The sequence below is a fragment of the Plectropomus leopardus genome, chromosome 6 (assembly GCF_026936395.1).
Source record: "Plectropomus leopardus strain MGB_pleo_1.0 chromosome 6, ASM2693639v1, whole genome shotgun sequence".
Lineage (NCBI taxonomy): Eukaryota > Metazoa > Chordata > Actinopteri > Perciformes > Serranidae > Plectropomus > Plectropomus leopardus.
Window position 1 is genome coordinate 28049898 of NC_142181.1, and position 18808 is coordinate 28068705.

Below are 18808 nucleotides of genomic sequence, written 5' to 3' on the forward strand. Positions count from 1 at the left end.
ATCTTTATACTTTTTTTTTATAACTGACTGTCTTTAGATTGTGTAATATTGTCTTTTTGCTTTGTGTTGCATTTTTTTATTGTGAGGCACTTTTAGCTGCATCTCTCATGTGAAATGTGCTCTATAAATAACATTAACAACAATAATAACAATAGTTGTTTTTTTTTTTAACTCAAACCTAATATTGATTGTAAGAATGTATTTATTGTTTGGGGTTTTGTTAGAACTTTTATTAAACTATTTAAAACCCATAAAAAATCCAAATCATCTGTAAGTAACGGATCTTTTTTTTTTATTCCAGGAATGGCAGAACTCCATCCAGAAGAACGCTGGTCTGGCCTTCATCGAGCTAATCAACGAAGGAAGGTAATGTATGCATCCACTGTAATACATCCAGTGAAATCACTCAGCCAGGCGGTCATGTATTCATCCTTCTCGACCAATATGTGCTTTTTATAAAATATTTCTCCTACCTGGTGGCCATGAAAAGGTTGTTGGGCCAAGTAGCTGGATTAGCTCTAAACCTCTGTTTGGCAGCTCTGCAGGGGGTAACAGTAAATAAGACTGTGGTGATTGTATGTAGCAACCGTGTTTCTCTTTCTGCCCCCTCCCTCTTCCTCTCATCTCAGGGTGTGACTAGACTCAGGGTTTTCCGTATAGCAGATCGGGGGCAGCTCAGCCTCCTTGCCCATCTGCTGACCCATCTGGCCGGGCCCTCTGTATGCCCGGGCTCTTGCCGCAGCCCAGCCAGGCTTCTCTGAGTCCCCTGCTGGCCCTGGAACAAAGAGTTTCAGTCAGTAGGGCCACACGGCGCTGTCCAGGGTGCTGCTGACAGATACATACTTTCCCAGTGTTAGTCAACTCTCTGTTCACCTGCTCTGCTTAACTAGACAGATTCAGAGGTAGCTAGAGTCTGATAAATCTGTTTGCCTTACAAGGCGTGGCTGACAAAGACGCTGATTCTGCTGTTTGTGCAACAACACATACAGCAGGTAGTTTGTTCCTCTGTTTTATGACGCAGCTGTTTGAAAGCCACTACCCAAGATACTGAAAATGCTCTGAAGTTGTTGCTTTATTATTAGCACTTCCTCTCTCTAGTATGACTGTAGCTGTAAGCCACCATCAATGTGAGCGTGGGTGGATTATGAGACGGTGGCCACCTGGAAACAGATATATAACGTCCCATCACCTCTCCTACCTTGTGGTGATTTTGCCTCTTGTTTTTGGGTCGTTTTGTGTCTTTTATGTTTGTTTTGTGTGTCTTTGTAGTCAGCGTATTTCTCCTTTTGATTGATTTCCGCCCTTTGTAATTATTTTGTGTGTCTTGAGGTCATTTTCTGTCTGTTTTCATCATTTTGTGTCTCTTTCTAGTCATTTATTGTCTCTTTTGGGTTATTTTGTGTCTCTTTGTAGCTGTTTTGTGTCTCATTTAGATTATTTTGAGTGTGTATTTTGATAGTTTTCTGTCCTTTTGGTTTTGTTCTGTTTCTTTAAAGTTGTTCTGTCTGTCTTTTAGCTCATTTTGTGTGTTTTTGAGGTTGTTTTGTATCTCTTTTTATTTATGTGCCTTTGAGGTTGTTTTGGTCTTTTTTGTTGGTATTTTTTAACTTTGAGTTCATTTTGTGTCTTTCTGGAGTCATTTTGTGTCCTTTTTGGTCATTTTGTATCTCTCAGGGGTCGTTTAGTGTTTTTTTCTGGTTATTTTGTGTCTTTTTTCTTTTTTTGTCTCTTTTTGTGGTTGTTTTTCCCCTTTTGAAGCTATTTTGTGTCTCTGCAGTTCCCATCACATTTCTTTGTGGTTTTTTTGCTTCTCTTTCTGGTCAGTATGTGTGCATTTGAGTGACATTTTGCAGTCTCGTCCTTAAGTCTCAATAACAAAAGCTATAGGAATCACAATGTTGACCCTGCCCTGACTACTGTTGATAAAGACAAAATATATAGTGCTTTGATACATAAAATGGTGTGACACATAATCTGATAATAAAAAAAATGAATTAAACACTATCAAAGACCAGTTTCACATTTCTGATAGATACAATTGGATTGTTTTTTTTTCTCATTTACAGCACACATACAGTAACCAAACAACAAACTTTAAAGTTTGTATTGATTAGTGTTACCTATCTATGAAATAGTAACACAAAAGTGTGGTGGAGAGCCTGCATATCTTTTTTCTGTCTCCATATATCACTCGTCAACTTGCTTTCTCATCTATTCTTGGTTTCAAAACAAAGCTTGGCGTTGTCAGCCTGTGTCTTTGAACACTGAACGTCTGTCTATTAATGAGTGCTTGTCAACAGTTAAAGAGGCAATAGCAGCTGATGAATGCAGCCTTGGGATTACTGCCTCTCCTTGGGACAGGAGGGAAATTACAATCTGTATCAAGCACTGGAGAGGAACAGGGGCTGCTTTAATTAAAACAAAGCTAGCCTAATGGTGTGTAAAATGGCATGTAATCTACACACAGTAGCCAGGGTGTTCTCAATTATTAAAGATACTGGAATTTAAATGTGAATGTGGGTGGAGACCACGGGGCCTCCAGAGTCAGCCATGTGAGAAGTTGTTCAGGGCCAGACTTCAGCGCTGGGTTGATGTTGTGGTCAGTGGGAAGGGATGCTCAGTCAATCAGGAGTATGCCAGACAGGCTTCAGTGCTCTAATGACACCATTCCCTCCTTAATGCCACAGAGGGATCTGTCACTGACCTGCAGCCTTGCAACATAACACAGACAAATGATGCTGTTTACTCGTCTGCTCTTTCAACAAACACAATGTTGCGCCATCCTGACAAGACGTATACGCCTTAACCCTACTCCTTCCTTAAAGGTGTCATTACAACAGATTTTAGGCAATAAAAAACAGATATTTCCTAATTAATTATGACGTACATGTGTATAAATATATTCTGCATTTAACTTTCTCTGTGATATTAAAGGTTACTCTGCCATGCCATGAAGGACCACATAGTTCGGGTTGCCAACGAGGCTGAGTTCATCCTGAATAGACAGCGTGCAGAGGACGTCCACAAACATGCAGAGTTTGAGGTATAAACTCTGCCCTTCCTTCTTGCATTTGCATGTAAATGGTAAAGTTGGGCAAGTACAGTGCGTGGAGATAAGTAGTCAGATAATCTGACGATGCAAAAATAGGCACAGAGTCAAACAAGTTAGTTAAAAGCAACCAAAAGTTGTTTCAAATGAGAGAAACTACACATGATCTGAGAGAAATTTGTATATTGGAGAAACAATTACTGGAGACTAATGCAAAATGTCATTGTATTTCAGTCAGAGAGGTTAATTTGAAATTAAAAATTTTAGTTTTAAAAAACAACATATTGTATGGCTATGAAATATGTGATCGCATATGGATGGTATAGTTGTTTTTGATTGTGTTGTTTGTTTTGTCTTTTGTTTTTTCTTTAATTATTTTTTTATTGTCACAAGGTTGTGATAAAATATAATCTAGTCTAATAGACACAATACTACTACTATAAAAGGGAAAGTCAAAACAAAAGTTAATTGCACTAATGCAGATCACTGATTCTCCAAATTCAAATTTTACCGTCACTTTAAATCTTTTGTCAATCTACTAATGAATTTATAACTAATCCTGTTACTATAAAAATGTGTCATCTGTATATTCTCAGTAATTGTGTCCCTCTGTGCCCGCCTGAGGATTAATGCTGCACCCTTTCCATTCTTATAAAAATGTAATTACTGGTAGCTAAGGGAAATACAAGCAATATTACTTAAGGATTTTAATATGAGCATTTGCCACCCAAATCAGGGGAAAACCTCCTGGGTCTGTATTTGGCACACCCACATCAAACCACTGTTTCAGAGATGAAAAGAAAAGCAAACAAGATTTAAACAATATCTGAATATTCGTTGCCCAGAAATAGTGAGTATTTAGCTCGACCGGTTGTCTCTGTATAGAAAATGCAAAAAGTTAACATGGTCCTTGTATTTTTCAGTGCAATCTAGTTAGCAAAATAGCACATTAAGCAAATACATGCCACAGAGACCGATAGCAAAAATGTAAAGGAATCTTGACGTATTATAATAGTTGGGTTGATGTAAAACATCAGAAGGTGTATAGGTGTGTGTGTATGTTTGCAATCACACAAACCTGCACACACACACTCCCACTACCTCTGTTAGCAGCTCGTACATGTGAGGAGTGATGAGTTTCTTATCTGGGAAAAGCAGCCATCCTCAAACAGCTGCTTGATATACAGTTCTTGAGGATCCTTGACCTGCTAGATAAACTGGAAGAGACGGCTAGATATGCAATGTCAGTAGATGGGGGGAAGTGTACCTGGCCCCATCCGTTCTGTCTGCCAACTCCAGACAGCCTACACTTTTCATCTAGGTCTGATGTTACTTTATTACCCACTCTCCAAGATTGAAGATTCAGGACGCAGATAAGACACTTTTACAATTAAGTTGGTGTCAGGGTGAAGCGTCATATGCTTTAAAGTGATAAATAACGTTTGATATTTGTCACACCGTCACGTGGTAATGTGAGGCGACAAGCAGAGATTGAGTTATCCGCCATATGAAGAATATGTTGAAGTATAATATCTGACAGAATTTAAATTTGATGCCGGAAATTCAATTAACTTGCAGCTTCTGTTAGCAAATTAGATTTTGAATATTAGCAAGAGTTCCCCCAGGGTGGCATAGTGAGACAATCTTGTATTTGCAGCAAAGACAGGGTCAGATGTGCTCCTCCAGATTACTTTCAGCCACCTGGAACTCTTGGTGAGTTGCACCGACTTCTGGAAATGTATTTAAACCCAATATCACCATTTTTCAGATTGTGGCTAGTTATTTTAGAAAAAGATAAGTTACAGAATGTGTCTTTATGGTACATTTTGTTCTGGCTGCATATTTACATTTTACACCTCCCATACCAACGTACAATAACAAATTCCTCGATATAATGGCTGTGTAGATTTGTTAACCCTGACAGGCTATATTCTTTGTGGATCTATTAGAGTATTTTCCCTTCTCCTCTAATAGCACCCTCCACGGCTACCTAGCAGGGAGCCTCATCTGTCTGCAGTTAGGGAATGGACTGCCTTCATGTGCTTGCTATGATTTACTACACTCCTCCGAGGGAGCAGAAATATATCTCTCAGCTGTCCACTAATATCTTTATGCACTCAAGTGTGTTGAATGAAGCCATAACATTCTTCAGTGTGACAAATGCTCCATTAGAGGGTGTATGTTATTCTGGCTTTATTCAAGTAAAACATTCTCAAATGCTATTAGCACAATGTCAGACATCACTTTTGGCAGTGGATACTGTACTGAAAGCCATACGTATACAATTAGGTTCACATTGTTTTTTTTTTCCTCTTGTTAATCTCAAATTAGTCCAACTGTGCCCAATATGCTGCTGAAAGAAAAGAAGAAGAGAAGATGTGTGACCACCTGATAAGCGCTGCTAAACACAGAGACCATGTGACAGCCAACCAGTTAAAGCAGAAAATTGTCAACATCCTCACCAACAAGCACGGCGCCTGGGGGACACTGGCCCAGAGGTAAGCCCTGGCACTTGTTCAGAACGACATAGTGCAGGTTAAGTCTTTAACACGAGCGATGGCGGCTCGTTGTTGGGTCCAACATCCAGGACAAAAGTTACCTGTTCACAAAACTCTCCAGTGATGGGATTGGACCACCAGTTAATGTCATTTTCCCAGGATCCGATAGGGTCAGCGATCGGGTCAGCAAACGCAATTACAGTGTGGAGTGGCTTAATCCCCCGGGGACAGCTGATTGGCCAGTCTTCCGACAGGCTGGGAGAGTGGAGGGGGAAGTAGGGGGTTGGGGTGTTTCTGCAGTGTTGTCCAGGCATTCATTGACCCTCTCAGTAACACAGCCCAGCACCTGGTGGTAGTTGCAGACTTCCCCATGGGCCCTGTTAAAATAACCGTGGGCTCTCCTGCTCTGCCTCCCACCTCTCACCTGCATCCACATGGTACAGAGTGGGGTAGCAGGATCCAGAGACAAACAGAGGTGTTACAACATACTGTTTGTATTTTGTACTGAGCCAAGAGCTAAATGTTTGACCATTTATCTTTGGATAGAACAGCATACATGAAATTGTTTAAAATGTAACAAGGAAGCTGCTTGCATGTGAGGCTCTTTTGAGACTCATTCTGCCTGTAAAAACGTCAGCATCACTGGATCAGTGATGTAATTTAAGTAATAATACTGCCTTATAGTACTAAAGTATTTTTGGGAGGATCTGCACTTTCCTTGAGTCTTTATATTTTTGTCAACTTTTACTTTTACGCCACTGTATTTCATAAAAAAAAAAAAAAAAAGTGTTTGTTTATTTTTACTCCACTACATTTCCTGTGGGCATTTTTGTTACTCACTACAAAATAGGGAAGGAAGGGAGGGGACGATGGACAGAAGAATGGATTTTGTTCTTCAAACCTTACTTTAAGTTGTAAAAATAAAATTAAAAACTTTTACTTGAGTACTATTGCCATAATAGGTGACTTTAACTCTTTTTCTGGTAAGATATTTGTACTTTTAATCAAGTGTAGCGACCAGGTACTTGATTCACTACTGCACTAGATGCAGATCTGATGTACAAATACTTAGTAAAAGAATGAAATCCCAAACATGAATCAGAATACTTAATTATGTTATGAGCTACAGTCTGCAGGACTTGGCACTTGAGAGAAAGTTGACCACATTTACACAACCAACCACTGCTCATTTGCCAAAACAAACTGCCTCTTTGCTCAAACAGTAGCTTTGGTTTTGTTATTAAATTTTGGAAAATACATTGCAGATGTTCAAGCATGTTCGCTGAAAGTGGCTTTGTTTCATATATTAAACCATGTTTACCGTCGTCATGAAAAATATTCGAGCTGGTGTAATTACTTTTTACGGCTGTATTTTATGTCTTTGACTCGCAGTTGAGTTCAAAGAGTTTCCTCAAAAAACAGCAGATGCCCTAAGCAGCTACATTTGGTTTCTTTTTTTCATGGATTTGTGTAAGATTGTGGACTGGGGCCAGTGTCTATTTACTCACTGATATCAAATATATTGGCATCATTCACTGTGTCATTATGTTTCTAAAACACCATTAATTTGTTATGAATTATTTCAGAATACTAAAGAAATCTGAGCGTGTATAAAAATATTGTTCAGTACTTCATTATAGATATTGTCAAATTAGAATATATATGGACTAAGAAGACTACAGTTTTTCATAAAACTGCTTGAACCTTAGCATCCATGACAAAATCTATTGGATTGAAATCTGGGCTCTTGTTCAAATATTTATGGAGCCTCTCTCAGCAGCATAGCATTTGCATTGAAACAAAAGGTTATTGAGCGCGGGTGCATTGTAAATGATACCGCAAAACTTCCAACAAATTCAAATTTAATGGTAACCTGCTGGTGAAGAAAAATGATGCAATATGCTCACAAGCTCAAGGCAGTGTTGCAGTTCAGCAGCTTAGTCTTATTCAATGCTACATTAACTTTCCCATTTATGCTGCTCTTGTAAGATATAAAGCCCTCAAGCGTTTTGAGGTGGCTGTCTGTTATGTCTGAGAAAGAGAGAGAGGGAGGGAGAGAGACTTTAGTTGTTGATGTTTGTTTTCACCCTCATGCACAGAAATTGCTTTGCCTTTTACTCCTAAGTTCTGCCTGGAGACATGCCAGAGGATATTTATTATTTGTCTAGAATATATTATAAGCAAAATTTTTCTTTGGCTAGCAGAGAGCAGAAAGTAGTATATGTTTGTATTTTTTCTTTTACCAGTGTGTCTTGAGATTGATATAACCACCTCACCTACTATTAGATGTGTCCGTTTCTGTCAGAATTACACACATCTTCACATTATCTGCATCTCTGAGGGCCACTCCATGTTAAGCTGCTCTCTTTGTGGCAAACAGTGTAAGAAATTGTGTGGGGCACAATGGCCGACAACGAGGAAGTAATCTTGCAAACAGCTGCTCTGCAGTCATGTGATCTGGGTTAAAAATAAGCAGATCAGACCCTATGGTGCTGGGTTAGATCATACTATATGCTTGCTTGATGATGAATGTCCCCCTGTATAGAGTCAGCATAGGAAAATCAATACTCCTCAAATTGAAACAGTATAGGGTTGTATTGATCCGCCGTGCTAAATCAAAATGAGGAGGCTTTGATACATCTCTCCCAGACAGCTCCCTGCCCAGTAATGACACACTATCAATTTTAGCTTTACACTGATAAATCAAGTTGAAAATTGGATGTCAGAGTTTTTTCCAGGGAGAGAGTGATTTTTCCTGCCCTCTGGTCCCCTCTGCTGCTGACCTCTGAACCCTGCCAGTGGATTATAAAGTTCAGGCTCGTCTAAAGTGAAAGTAGATGTCAAGGCGAGGCTGATGAATTCATTGAATAGGAATACCCCACTGCGATAAAGTCTCTTATTCTGTAGTTCTCTCGCGATATTGAAAAGTAATTTAAGCGGTGACTGATTCTCACACATCGAAAAGGAGTAACTCATCAAACAATTTAAAATACTCTGTTATAATTTTACAAATTCTAGGTGGAATATAGGTTGATTGCATTTCTGCATCACAGAAGCCTTTTGAAATAAAAAGACAATTTATTTTATTGACGTTTGCACCATTAACTTCTTGCGCATGTAGTGTGGCCTTGGGTCTTGTTTATGCTCAACATTAGATGCGTATGCTGACACATTTGAGCCTTCTGTCCATACTATACGTTGATTTCATCCGTATTTGTGCACGTTTTCTGAAAGCTTATAGAAACAGATGAAAAGGAGCAGTGCCACTGCAAATCAAGGGGGCAGTGTAGAGTTGTTCAAGTAGGATAGGCAACGAAGGCATTAGAAAAACGGTGGAATGGAGCAAACCAATAGTCAGATAAATCCGCCTTCCTCATGTCGCCCTGTATTTAATGGCCTCACAGACCACCACTGTTTACAATGCTGTCTTCGTTATAAGGTGTATTATTACAACACCCTCCACTTTTGCCTCATTTCTTTTTGTCTGAGACTTTGGGTTCTGCCCCCTAGTGCCATCTCTTGGCTTTATTTGTGCCGACATAAAGCACCCAAGGATGTATGAGGCCAGACACGTTAACGTTTGACATATCTATTTTCATACGTAAAGGAGATTTAAGTAAGCCTTTACTCAGACACGCAGGAACGCCTACATACTTCTGACACTTAAATAGTCACAATCTCTTGTGTCGTTCTCTACCACTCACTCGGCAGCACTCCTCGGGTACTAATTGTTTCGACACAGCCGCCCTAACAGAAATGTAAAAGGGGCTGAAGGAGACAAACCTCCCTTTGTTCCCATGCGGGCGTCCGTGTTCACATCAGCAGCATCAGTGACAGCTGACGGAGGAGCCTCCGCTGGCCCCCACAGCAGACCTTAACCTTACCTGACTAGTCTATTGATTGTCAACATTTCTTCTGTATAATTACTTTTTTGTAGTGTAGGAGAGAAAGGAAAATGGCGGCACATATTGATCTGTGGCAAGGCAGTGAAACAGCCGTTTCCCTTGACTAACAGTGAGTTTCATCTCTCACACTTGATGAATGGTAACAATCTGCCCGTGGATAATAACTTTGTGATGGAATGAGCCTTTTTACTCACGATGCGTGTGGAGTATTTGGTCTCGCCTGAAAGGGTTATCAATTCTAATAGAAGTCCACTAGCACAAAGCGGGGAGCACCGTTAGAGGGCCTTACAGCCTCCAGGGTTCGAGGTCTGATGGCCCCTCTGGGGGCAAAAAAGAAAGGCCAAGGTCTCGGGTTGAGCCTGATAGTACAAACAAAAATCAGGCTGACAATATAATAGATGTAATTCAAAAATAATATTCTTTTTGACATCTAGGGTATCTTCTTTTTTGCTGTCTTTGTAAATTATTGTAATCAATGTAGTATATTCTGTATTCTGCGAATACAGTAGAATTAGGTAATCCTAGACACCAATATAAAATCACTGTACTTCTAAGTGCCCATATTTTGCGGAAGACTTTAGAGCAGATTAATCTACTTATGGCCCGCTGGCTAAATCTGGCCCCGGATAGGCTGCTGAGTCCCATCACCATTTTCTTATTCACAATAAAAATAAAGTGATTCACTTGGAATTGTTTTTTTTTTTTTTTCTAGTATACATAAGATGCCAGAGTGCATAAAATAGCATCAAAATAGAGTTGCTCCTGCTGTCCTAAAATCCTAAAAACATCCTAAAATCGGAGAAATGTTATTAAATCCTAGATATGTTCTAAAATCCAAGAAATGTCCTAAAATCTTAGACAGGTCCTAAAATGCTAGAAATGTCCTACAATCAGAGAAAAGTCCATAAATCCTAGAAATATCCTATAATCCAAGAAACATCATAAAGTCCTAGAAATGTCCTATCCTAGCAACATGCATTGAGCTGTTGCAACTGGCCCCTGGCCTCGTGTTATTTTTTAAAAGTGGTCCCCACAGTAAGCGAGTTGAGCGTTCCTGCTTTAGAGTTTTCTATTCTGCCCATTCCCCCAAAGCTCTTTTTGGGGGGGTCTATTTTCTATGAAGAATTCATTAAGATGAAGCTCCTTTTAAAACAGCCTGTTAAGTGATAATGTTTCTATTCTTCATTTAATTCGATCTTCTTTAAAACATGATGCTCCTTTGTTCTTGCAAACTGATGTTCTCTCTGCTTGTATTTGTTTTTGACCTACACCAGGCTATATTCCCGTGGGGCACTCTTAACCTTGCACACTGTGCTAATTATCTCTGGAAAGAGGCCCATTCACACAATCATCAATTTCGAGGGGTGTTTAAATTGAGCTGGGCATCGCCTGACCGTGCCCCATTTCTGATGAAAGATGGGGATCTGCAAAGCTGGCGATGCAGGGCAGTTCACCTACAGTACAGTACGGCTCCTCATCCCTCGTCTGATCGCATACGTCTGTCTTCATTACACCGCATGACCTGGAGTTAATCTTGTTGCTGCTGTGCTGTTTCCCTTTCGTCTTTGTCCAATACCCATTCCTCAGTGTGTCTATTCTCTATCTCTCAATCTACAAAAGAAAAGTCATAACCAATAACTAGAAGCATTTGGATCTAAGCTTGGTGTCCTCACTTCTGAAACAGTGCTGAGTGTAGTGATGATAAGAAATTACAAAATTAAAGGGATGAAAGTCTTGTGTACCATTTGCAGCCCTCTGTGGTAATCTGATCATGATGTTGGCCATACAGTCCCTTCACACTTGGCACTCGAGAGACGCATGATCAAACTTGATGTGTTTTTATAGAGGAAATTACTGTGTATTTTTTTTCTTTAGTTTATAGGTTACTTTGAAAGCAGTGGGCTGAGAAATGCTCATCACCATATGGTTGCCAGTCACCACTTTTTGATGCACAGTGTCTTTTTTTGTTGTGTTTTTTCATCCAGCAGCAGTATGTTGAGGAATGTGCCGGGAAAATGCTTACCAGAAATAATGCAGTTGTTGACAGACATTGTTTTAGCATTTCCTCGCTTTTGGTTTTTAGACTCTGCTGGCTGCCTGATGGTTTTCAAGATGTGCGGAATCCCTCTCGTTACAGATCTGCAGATGTGGTTGTCGTTTTAATGGGATCAAAAGACCACTTTCTTCAAGTACAGTTATTTGGTCAGATGAGAGATTCTTTCTTACATTTCTGGACTGAATATGGTGACAGAATTACATGGATAATTTTGTTTGGACAAGTATGTGTGAGGAAGGTTACCAATGTATTTTCTAATCAAGTTTCATTTATTTTGTTGTATATTATTTTATATTTATTGTATTTTTAATCAATTGTTATATGCAGCAATGCTTGTATGTCACATAAATTCCTCATGAACTGTGTAACTCATAGTCAGGGCCTGATAGGACAACTGAAATTGAAAGAAAAGACCACTTGTCCTCAGAGTTCCACTAAAAACTGACGTGTGTTCAGTGTCGCAGTGTGTGTGATAGAAACCAGTCACTGCGCCTTTGAATAGAATTGTCACTGATTACTGGTATTTATTATAATTACCCCCTACTCATGTCACCAATGGAAGCTTTTAAAAGGAATATAATGGAGTTTTATTGAATCAGCATGTCCCTGTCCTTCCTCCTGACCGCCACACACAAATCTCCTCTGAGCACAAATAGAATAAAAAGGAAATCTGTTACCATAAGATCCTCATATGTCTGTAGTCTGGCCCTGTGCATGTTTTATTGAGCCATTCTGCTTTAAGTGCCTTGAAAAACATGAAGGTAATTATTGCTTTTGACAGTGGAACCATGTAATTGCCTTTGTGTCGATGATTTTACCGCGATTGTGCGGGATTTTATTTCACATGGCAATAGCATGAATTTTAGTGAGCATGAAATGATCTCAAGTAGCTGATCTGAAATGTATCAGGGTTCCTGTGGATCCCTAAAAAGACTTAAAAGGCGCTGAATTCATTCGTCCTTAATATAAAATGTCTTCAATCTTCTGAAAATTTTAAAAATCCTAAGACATGGGAAGAATCATTTTTTTCTTATGTTGCATTGTAAAACCTCAAAAATAATTAGGAACATCTATTTTCTAAAAATAGTTTACCGAATGCATCATGCAGATCAGATCAGTGCAAACAACATCATTCTTATTTTGTTTCGTGTTGGGATGCTTGCAGTATATGATCTACTTTCTGTTGGCTAGCTCTTACTGTACCCTTGACGACATGGGGGAGTGCAGTTTTTATAAATATCGGTTATTTAACCAATATTTTACAGCGTGGTTGAAACCGGCACAAGGCAGTGCAAGGTGCTCAGTGTATTTTATGCAAAAAAGTTTTTTTCTAAGGTTGCCAAAATTGTAATCAAAGAGGTGGAATCCCACGTGCAGAGTGAGAAACACAAAATCTTTTTTTTTTTTAAAAACCATGCTAACAAACCCCAGGTATTTCTGTTCTACCCTCATCTTTGCCTCATATAATTATGTCATAATAAATGGCATAATAATTTAACACTTTAAAGTGTTAAATCTAGCATGCCATAAAATTTAGGAAACCACTGTATAGTTTTTTTCACTCATGTGCCCTGAGCCTGCTGATTAAACACACAATTCAGGCCTCAAACAAGCATGCTGAACCTTGTAACATCACTAGCATTTCTGTGCGCTGGCTAAAATTGACCTTTATTCTCCTTAATAGCATTTTCCAAATAATTAGACAAAATATGAGAACACTAAACAGGGTCTCCACTGCCCTAAAATAATAAAAGCACCAAAAATATATCACCCTCTAATCCAATATGAGCCTGTCAGCTTTCAAAAGCATCTCTCTCTTGTAGAATAATGTTATAGTTTTCCTATAAAACTGTTATCAATCCTTTTATTTTTTTATTTTCCTTCCCATTTTATTTTGAAATATGCCTGTCAGCTTTCCCTTTCCTTAGACAAATACAAGACATCCCTTGTAGACTGGGGTGTTAGAGCTGGCAACTCAAAAACCTCAACGATGGCTCCTTGAGGAAAGATGTGCTTTAAATACCTATTTGAAAGAGAGAATAGACGAGAGTCCGCTTACACATTTATCCTGCTGCACTTAGCAAGTCTGAAAGCATCTATAAATAATGGTACTCCTGCTTCCTGTAGGTTATCAGTGCTGGAAAATTAGCTTTTAAAATGCGGTTTGAAATCCATTTGGGTGATTGATGGGTGACGGGACTAATAAATTTTGGCAGTTTCTAGGAGGCCGGCTCACAGCCATTCTTTATGGTTGTCATGAAGCCAGACACATTTGATGTGGAAAATAAGGAGGTCCCGAGCCAACACTGCCTAATCAAGAACGCTATTGTATGGACAATTTGTTGTTGTTATGCCAACAATACAGACAATCAGCTTTCTACTAATGATTCTGAAACAGGTTTGTATTTTATCACCTATACTGAAACTGGTATTGTCTGCATTCTTGAAAAAATAAAGGGGATCACACTCAATTGTTAGCTTTTGAAATATATAAAATGGCTCATATGTGTAAATATGTTTGCCAAGTACCATTTTACTATATGGTTTTGAGTCCCATATGAGTGAGAATGACACAGATTTTAATTAAAAGTGAAACTTTTTGCTTTTTCCTTTTTCCCCCCATATGTTTTATAAAAACAGTGTGTAAGATTTATATATTGCCACTTAGCAGTGGACTTCCACAATACATATTATGCTCTGGGTATTCTTGTGCCATCCGGGATGGCGCTACTGTGATGTCAGCATATGCACATGGTGGGATGACGCTGCACATGGTTATGATAAAACAATGCAATCACATGGCAACCAACGCAGGGACATAAACAACAGATATGAAAGGTGGTTTTTGGCAGGGAATTTTATGCTGAAAGAACTGCAAAACTGGGTTATTTGACAACTTTGGAATGAGAATGGGGTTGGTTTTTCCCAATCCTTTTGTCACAGAGAGGCTGCCAACTACAGAAACATAAATGTCCATATCTAGAGCCAGTATTTGATTTGTCCGTTCTGGTTTACTGTAGAAACGAGGTGATCACTATCGACAAGGAAGGTAACAAAGGTAACAAAAACACAACAATTCAAACTTTCTGGTGATTATACACTAAAGAAAACTACAATACACTACAAAACCATATTCCATTTATGCCAATATACCCCCCTAAACCCCACACACTGGTCTCTGTAGACATAAATGTGTTCAATGGCTCAGTGCCACCTCAGAAATCTCTTGTGTGAGAGCTCAGTAGCTCTCAGCTGTACATCTCCATCAGGAGTGCAATCCTCCTGAGCACTTTTTGGACCACCCTCAGAGAGGAGGTCCCTTCAGCACAGCACTTTGGCACTGTCCAAATCCGGTCAAGCACTGACCACATAGTCTAGAATATCACAGGTCCCATTCAAATAGCAGCATACCACATTCAAACTGAAACCATCTGCAGATCAAGGGGAAGACAAATCAAAATGTTGGCATCCAACTCATAAATCAGTCATTTTAGGGTTTGGTTTGCTGTGTACTTGACTGCAGTTAAAAACAAATGAGAAGCTTAAACCAAAGTTGTACTTAAATGAGCGTCCCTAAGCAGACCAAATAAATTGCATCAAATGCAGTTAATACTGTTATAAGGAAATCTTCAAAGTGGTGGATTTATCCCCCACTGGCATCTGCTGTCTATTTGAACTAAGAATTAGGGGACATAATCTTCAGCAGTAATCGCCCAGTTGCCTTCAGTGGATTTACATTTTTCACACTGTGTAATCTTGCATTTACAATATCATTTACGTGGGTTTCTCCTTTCAACCCACTGACATCTCTTTTTTCCTCCGTTAAGCTTTGAGGGAGATTGACAGGGGACAAGCTCAAGGCGTTGAGTCTTGCTTTGCATACAGCGGCTCGTGATACTTTGTGCATACGAGCGCACACGCGTGCACACATGCACACACACACACTCAATTTTGATTGATACTTAACTGAAACTGAGCTCTTGTTGCTGTCAGAGCCCAGCTAAGTCTCCTGAGCCTCTTGATTTCTGACATTTGTAGATATTATATTCATGGAGCAAGGAGGCTGTATTTTGTGATGTGATCCCCTGTAACACTTTAATCTGTTTAGACTGCTTCAGTACTGTGGCAGGGAAGGGGGCAGAAACCATACAATGCAATAGACGGCTGCCTGCCAAAGTCTTATACTGTATCCTGCACGCACTAAAAAATCTGGATTTGGACACACAGTACCAGCTCTAAGGTTTTATTTGGAGATTTGGGTGGTTGTTTTTATTATTTTAGTTTTTTTTATAATGGGCAAAGACAACATTTCAGATAATAGCATAAAGAGTTCTGCTCTACTACAGCATGTGTTGGGTGGAGAAGTGAAATGTTCTCTCTTATTCGCATGTACTGTAGCTCAACAAAATGAAGCCAAATGATGCCATATTTCTTCCAAGTTGGCTGACAATTAAGTGAAAATGAACCTCATGCCAGGCTGATGTAATAACATCTTATGTTACTCTCAACTGCACATTAAATATTTTAATCATCATTATTGTTTTATGTTTTTGTCTTCCCTGTTAAAGGTAAATTGAAAGTAATGTTTTTTGTTTTTTTGCTGCACTTCCCACTAAACAAAGCATAAAGGCTTTGAAATCTCTTCACCTAACTGCACAGTTGGACCAAGTAGCACTTAGTAACCTAATGCTAGTCCTGGTGCTTAATGGTTTGCATTAGCTGCAAGCAATAAAATTATCCCAGGTCCTCACTAATGTTGGAATAATCATTTACAAAGATGGTTACCACATGCTGGTACTGTTTTCTTCTTTTTCTCTTTTTTTTACGACCCTAATCCGCTGTTATTAATAATGAATAAAAATGCAATTTTCAGCCGGGTTGCTCCAGGGCTCTGGGAATCATTTCAATGAATATTTCAGCACATTATTTTAATCATGGCTCCACATATGCAAGGAGGGGGCTTGTTTTATAGGCTCATGCCTCAACCGCCCCAAGACCCCGATCATTAAACCCCACGCTGTCTGCGTTGAGGTTCCTACCTTTGATTTACAAGACTTGTTAAAAAACATTGTAAAAAAGGAGGCAAGCTGTGCCATTTATACTTGTAATTTGATGCTGTATTTGTTAATGGGAGTGCCTGTGATTTATGTGTGCTGCGGCTGCTGCTGCTCCCTGCTGTTCTGATGCTATAGGATTTAGCAGAGCTAACATTACTGGGCCTCTGCAGAGCATGCCACTAGTCAGCCTAATAAATCTGCTATCTGTGGCCTGATTTTCCTCCTCAAGATGTTTCTCCTGATAAGGAAGTGGCTGCTGTAATCAGACCCTCACTGAGGGGTGTGCGCTACACCTAACCTGCCTGTCCTCTTGTCTCTCATAGTCAACTGCACGACTTCTGGCGTCTGGATTACTGGGAAGATGACCTGCGGCGAAGGCGGAGATTTGTCAGAAACCCATTTGGCTCCACCCACCTAGATGTCACATGCAAGTCACTGCAGGAATATGGTAAGTTTATTTTTTTTTTTATTTGAGTGTGTTTTTCAAACCCAGCATAGGGAGCCAAACATCATCATCAACACATCATTACATCATATTGAATGTCCAATATCAATGATGTCATTAAAGCGTGACAGAAAAGGCATGAAAAGGGCATTTAAGTTAGCTCAGGCTTGTCCATATAGTTTAGCATATTGCCTCGGAGAAATTAAGTGTCATTTTTATAGGTGACGTATTTATGAGTGCTTTGAATTGAACATGACACATACATTTTATTGCACTTTTTTATTTCCATCACAACACATACTCAAGAACAAATTGGATCTCTCCCTTTATTGTTTTTTCTCTTCGCCTGAGACTTTTTTTTCTTCTCTTTGCCTGAAACTTTTTTTATTGACCAGGGCAGTCCTTTAGTGTTGCCCACCACCTTGTGTCAATTTTGCCTTATGCTGTGCAACACCGACTTTTAAAGGAAAGCAGCTTAGTACTATTAAACACCCTTGGCTCTTCTCTCCCGCCTGTAATTGAATAGCAGAACAACTGTATTAATGGCACAAGCGTGAATGTATCGATTCTAAAGTTAATGGAGTAAGCACCTTTTTTTCTTTATAGAAAATAAAAAACAGGCATTGCAGTATGGTCAGGGAAAACTTTTAAAACGACTGTTAGACTTACAGCAAAGCATGCATAATGATCACTATGTTCACTGACCTCTAGCTGTCAAAATGTTGAGCCACTGGCGCTGACCATTGGTTGGGTTCAGGATGTCTTTTTACTGCTCTCAGTTCTAGTTGCACCATAGTTGCTTTATGAAGATCATTTTCGGCCTATAGCATAACACACACCAGCTGCTGCCTCGTCTGCAGGTGGTCCATATATGAGAATAATTACACCGTCTGCTTTAGATTTTGTGGTGGTTACATTATTTTTAGCCAAAAGCTAATTTTGTAGGCTTTTTGTAGTATGTGGATACTAATTTGGGGAAGACTCTGGGAAACAAATGTAACACTGGCTCGAAATATTAAAGGCTTTTAAGACTTTCAGTATCATCATCAAAGATATTTCATTACATTGCATTAACATTGTCTACCTGTAGATACCATCTCACCTGTGAAACACATCAAAATCAATAGAAAATTCTCAAACTACTCCTGCCACATAATCCAGCAACTTAAAAACCAAAAAAAAAGATGAATTTAATTCAAAAACAATAATTTAAGAAAAAAAAAGGCTGAAATAATGAAAATTGCATTTAGCTAAACATCTAATGTATGTGGAAGCAATTGTGCATTGTAGCAGTCTTGTATTAAAGGTCCAATTGTTGGATTTAGAGAAACATAGAAATTAAATATAATATTCATTGTTAGGTATCCATAAGGTTATAATCACCTGAGGGTAAGAATCTTTGTTTTTTTGTTACCTTGGAAAGAGCCATTTATATCTACATAAAGCAGGTCCTTTTTCATAGAGTCCACCATGTTGTTTATACAGTTGCAGAAACAGACAAACCAACCACGGTCTCTCAACAGGGCCACTTGCATTTTCATGTTGGCCGCTGAAGTTTTTCTTCACGCAACCTCAGTGGACAACAACCGCAGTTCATCTTCACTGCAAGATGCCGCTTTAAGCTATGTTGTAGAGAGACAAATGAATGTCCTTTACAGCCTCTAGTAAGAGGCAAGCTACAAAAAGCTGCCTTTAAAGCCTTTGTAAGTATATGATGCTTAAACGGTGTGCTAGAGGCTAAATGTCTGTCTGGCACATCCATTTTTTTTTTGATTGGATCCATAAACATAAAACACAT

At 39.1% G+C, this 18808-nt stretch overlaps 1 protein-coding gene across 1 annotated transcript in view; it reads left to right on the top strand.

The window, feature by feature from the left end:
• The window catches only part of nbeab (neurobeachin b), a 291848-nt gene that overhangs the window by 150497 nt on the left and 122543 nt on the right, over positions 1-18808 (top strand). Inside the window, exons 36-39 of the mRNA XM_088079139.1 lie at positions 302-366; positions 2935-3043; positions 5381-5547; positions 16889-17013. Coding sequence (XP_087935265.1) covers positions 302-366; positions 2935-3043; positions 5381-5547; positions 16889-17013 — 466 coding nt within the window. The remainder of the gene's footprint in view (positions 1-301; positions 367-2934; positions 3044-5380; positions 5548-16888; positions 17014-18808) is intronic.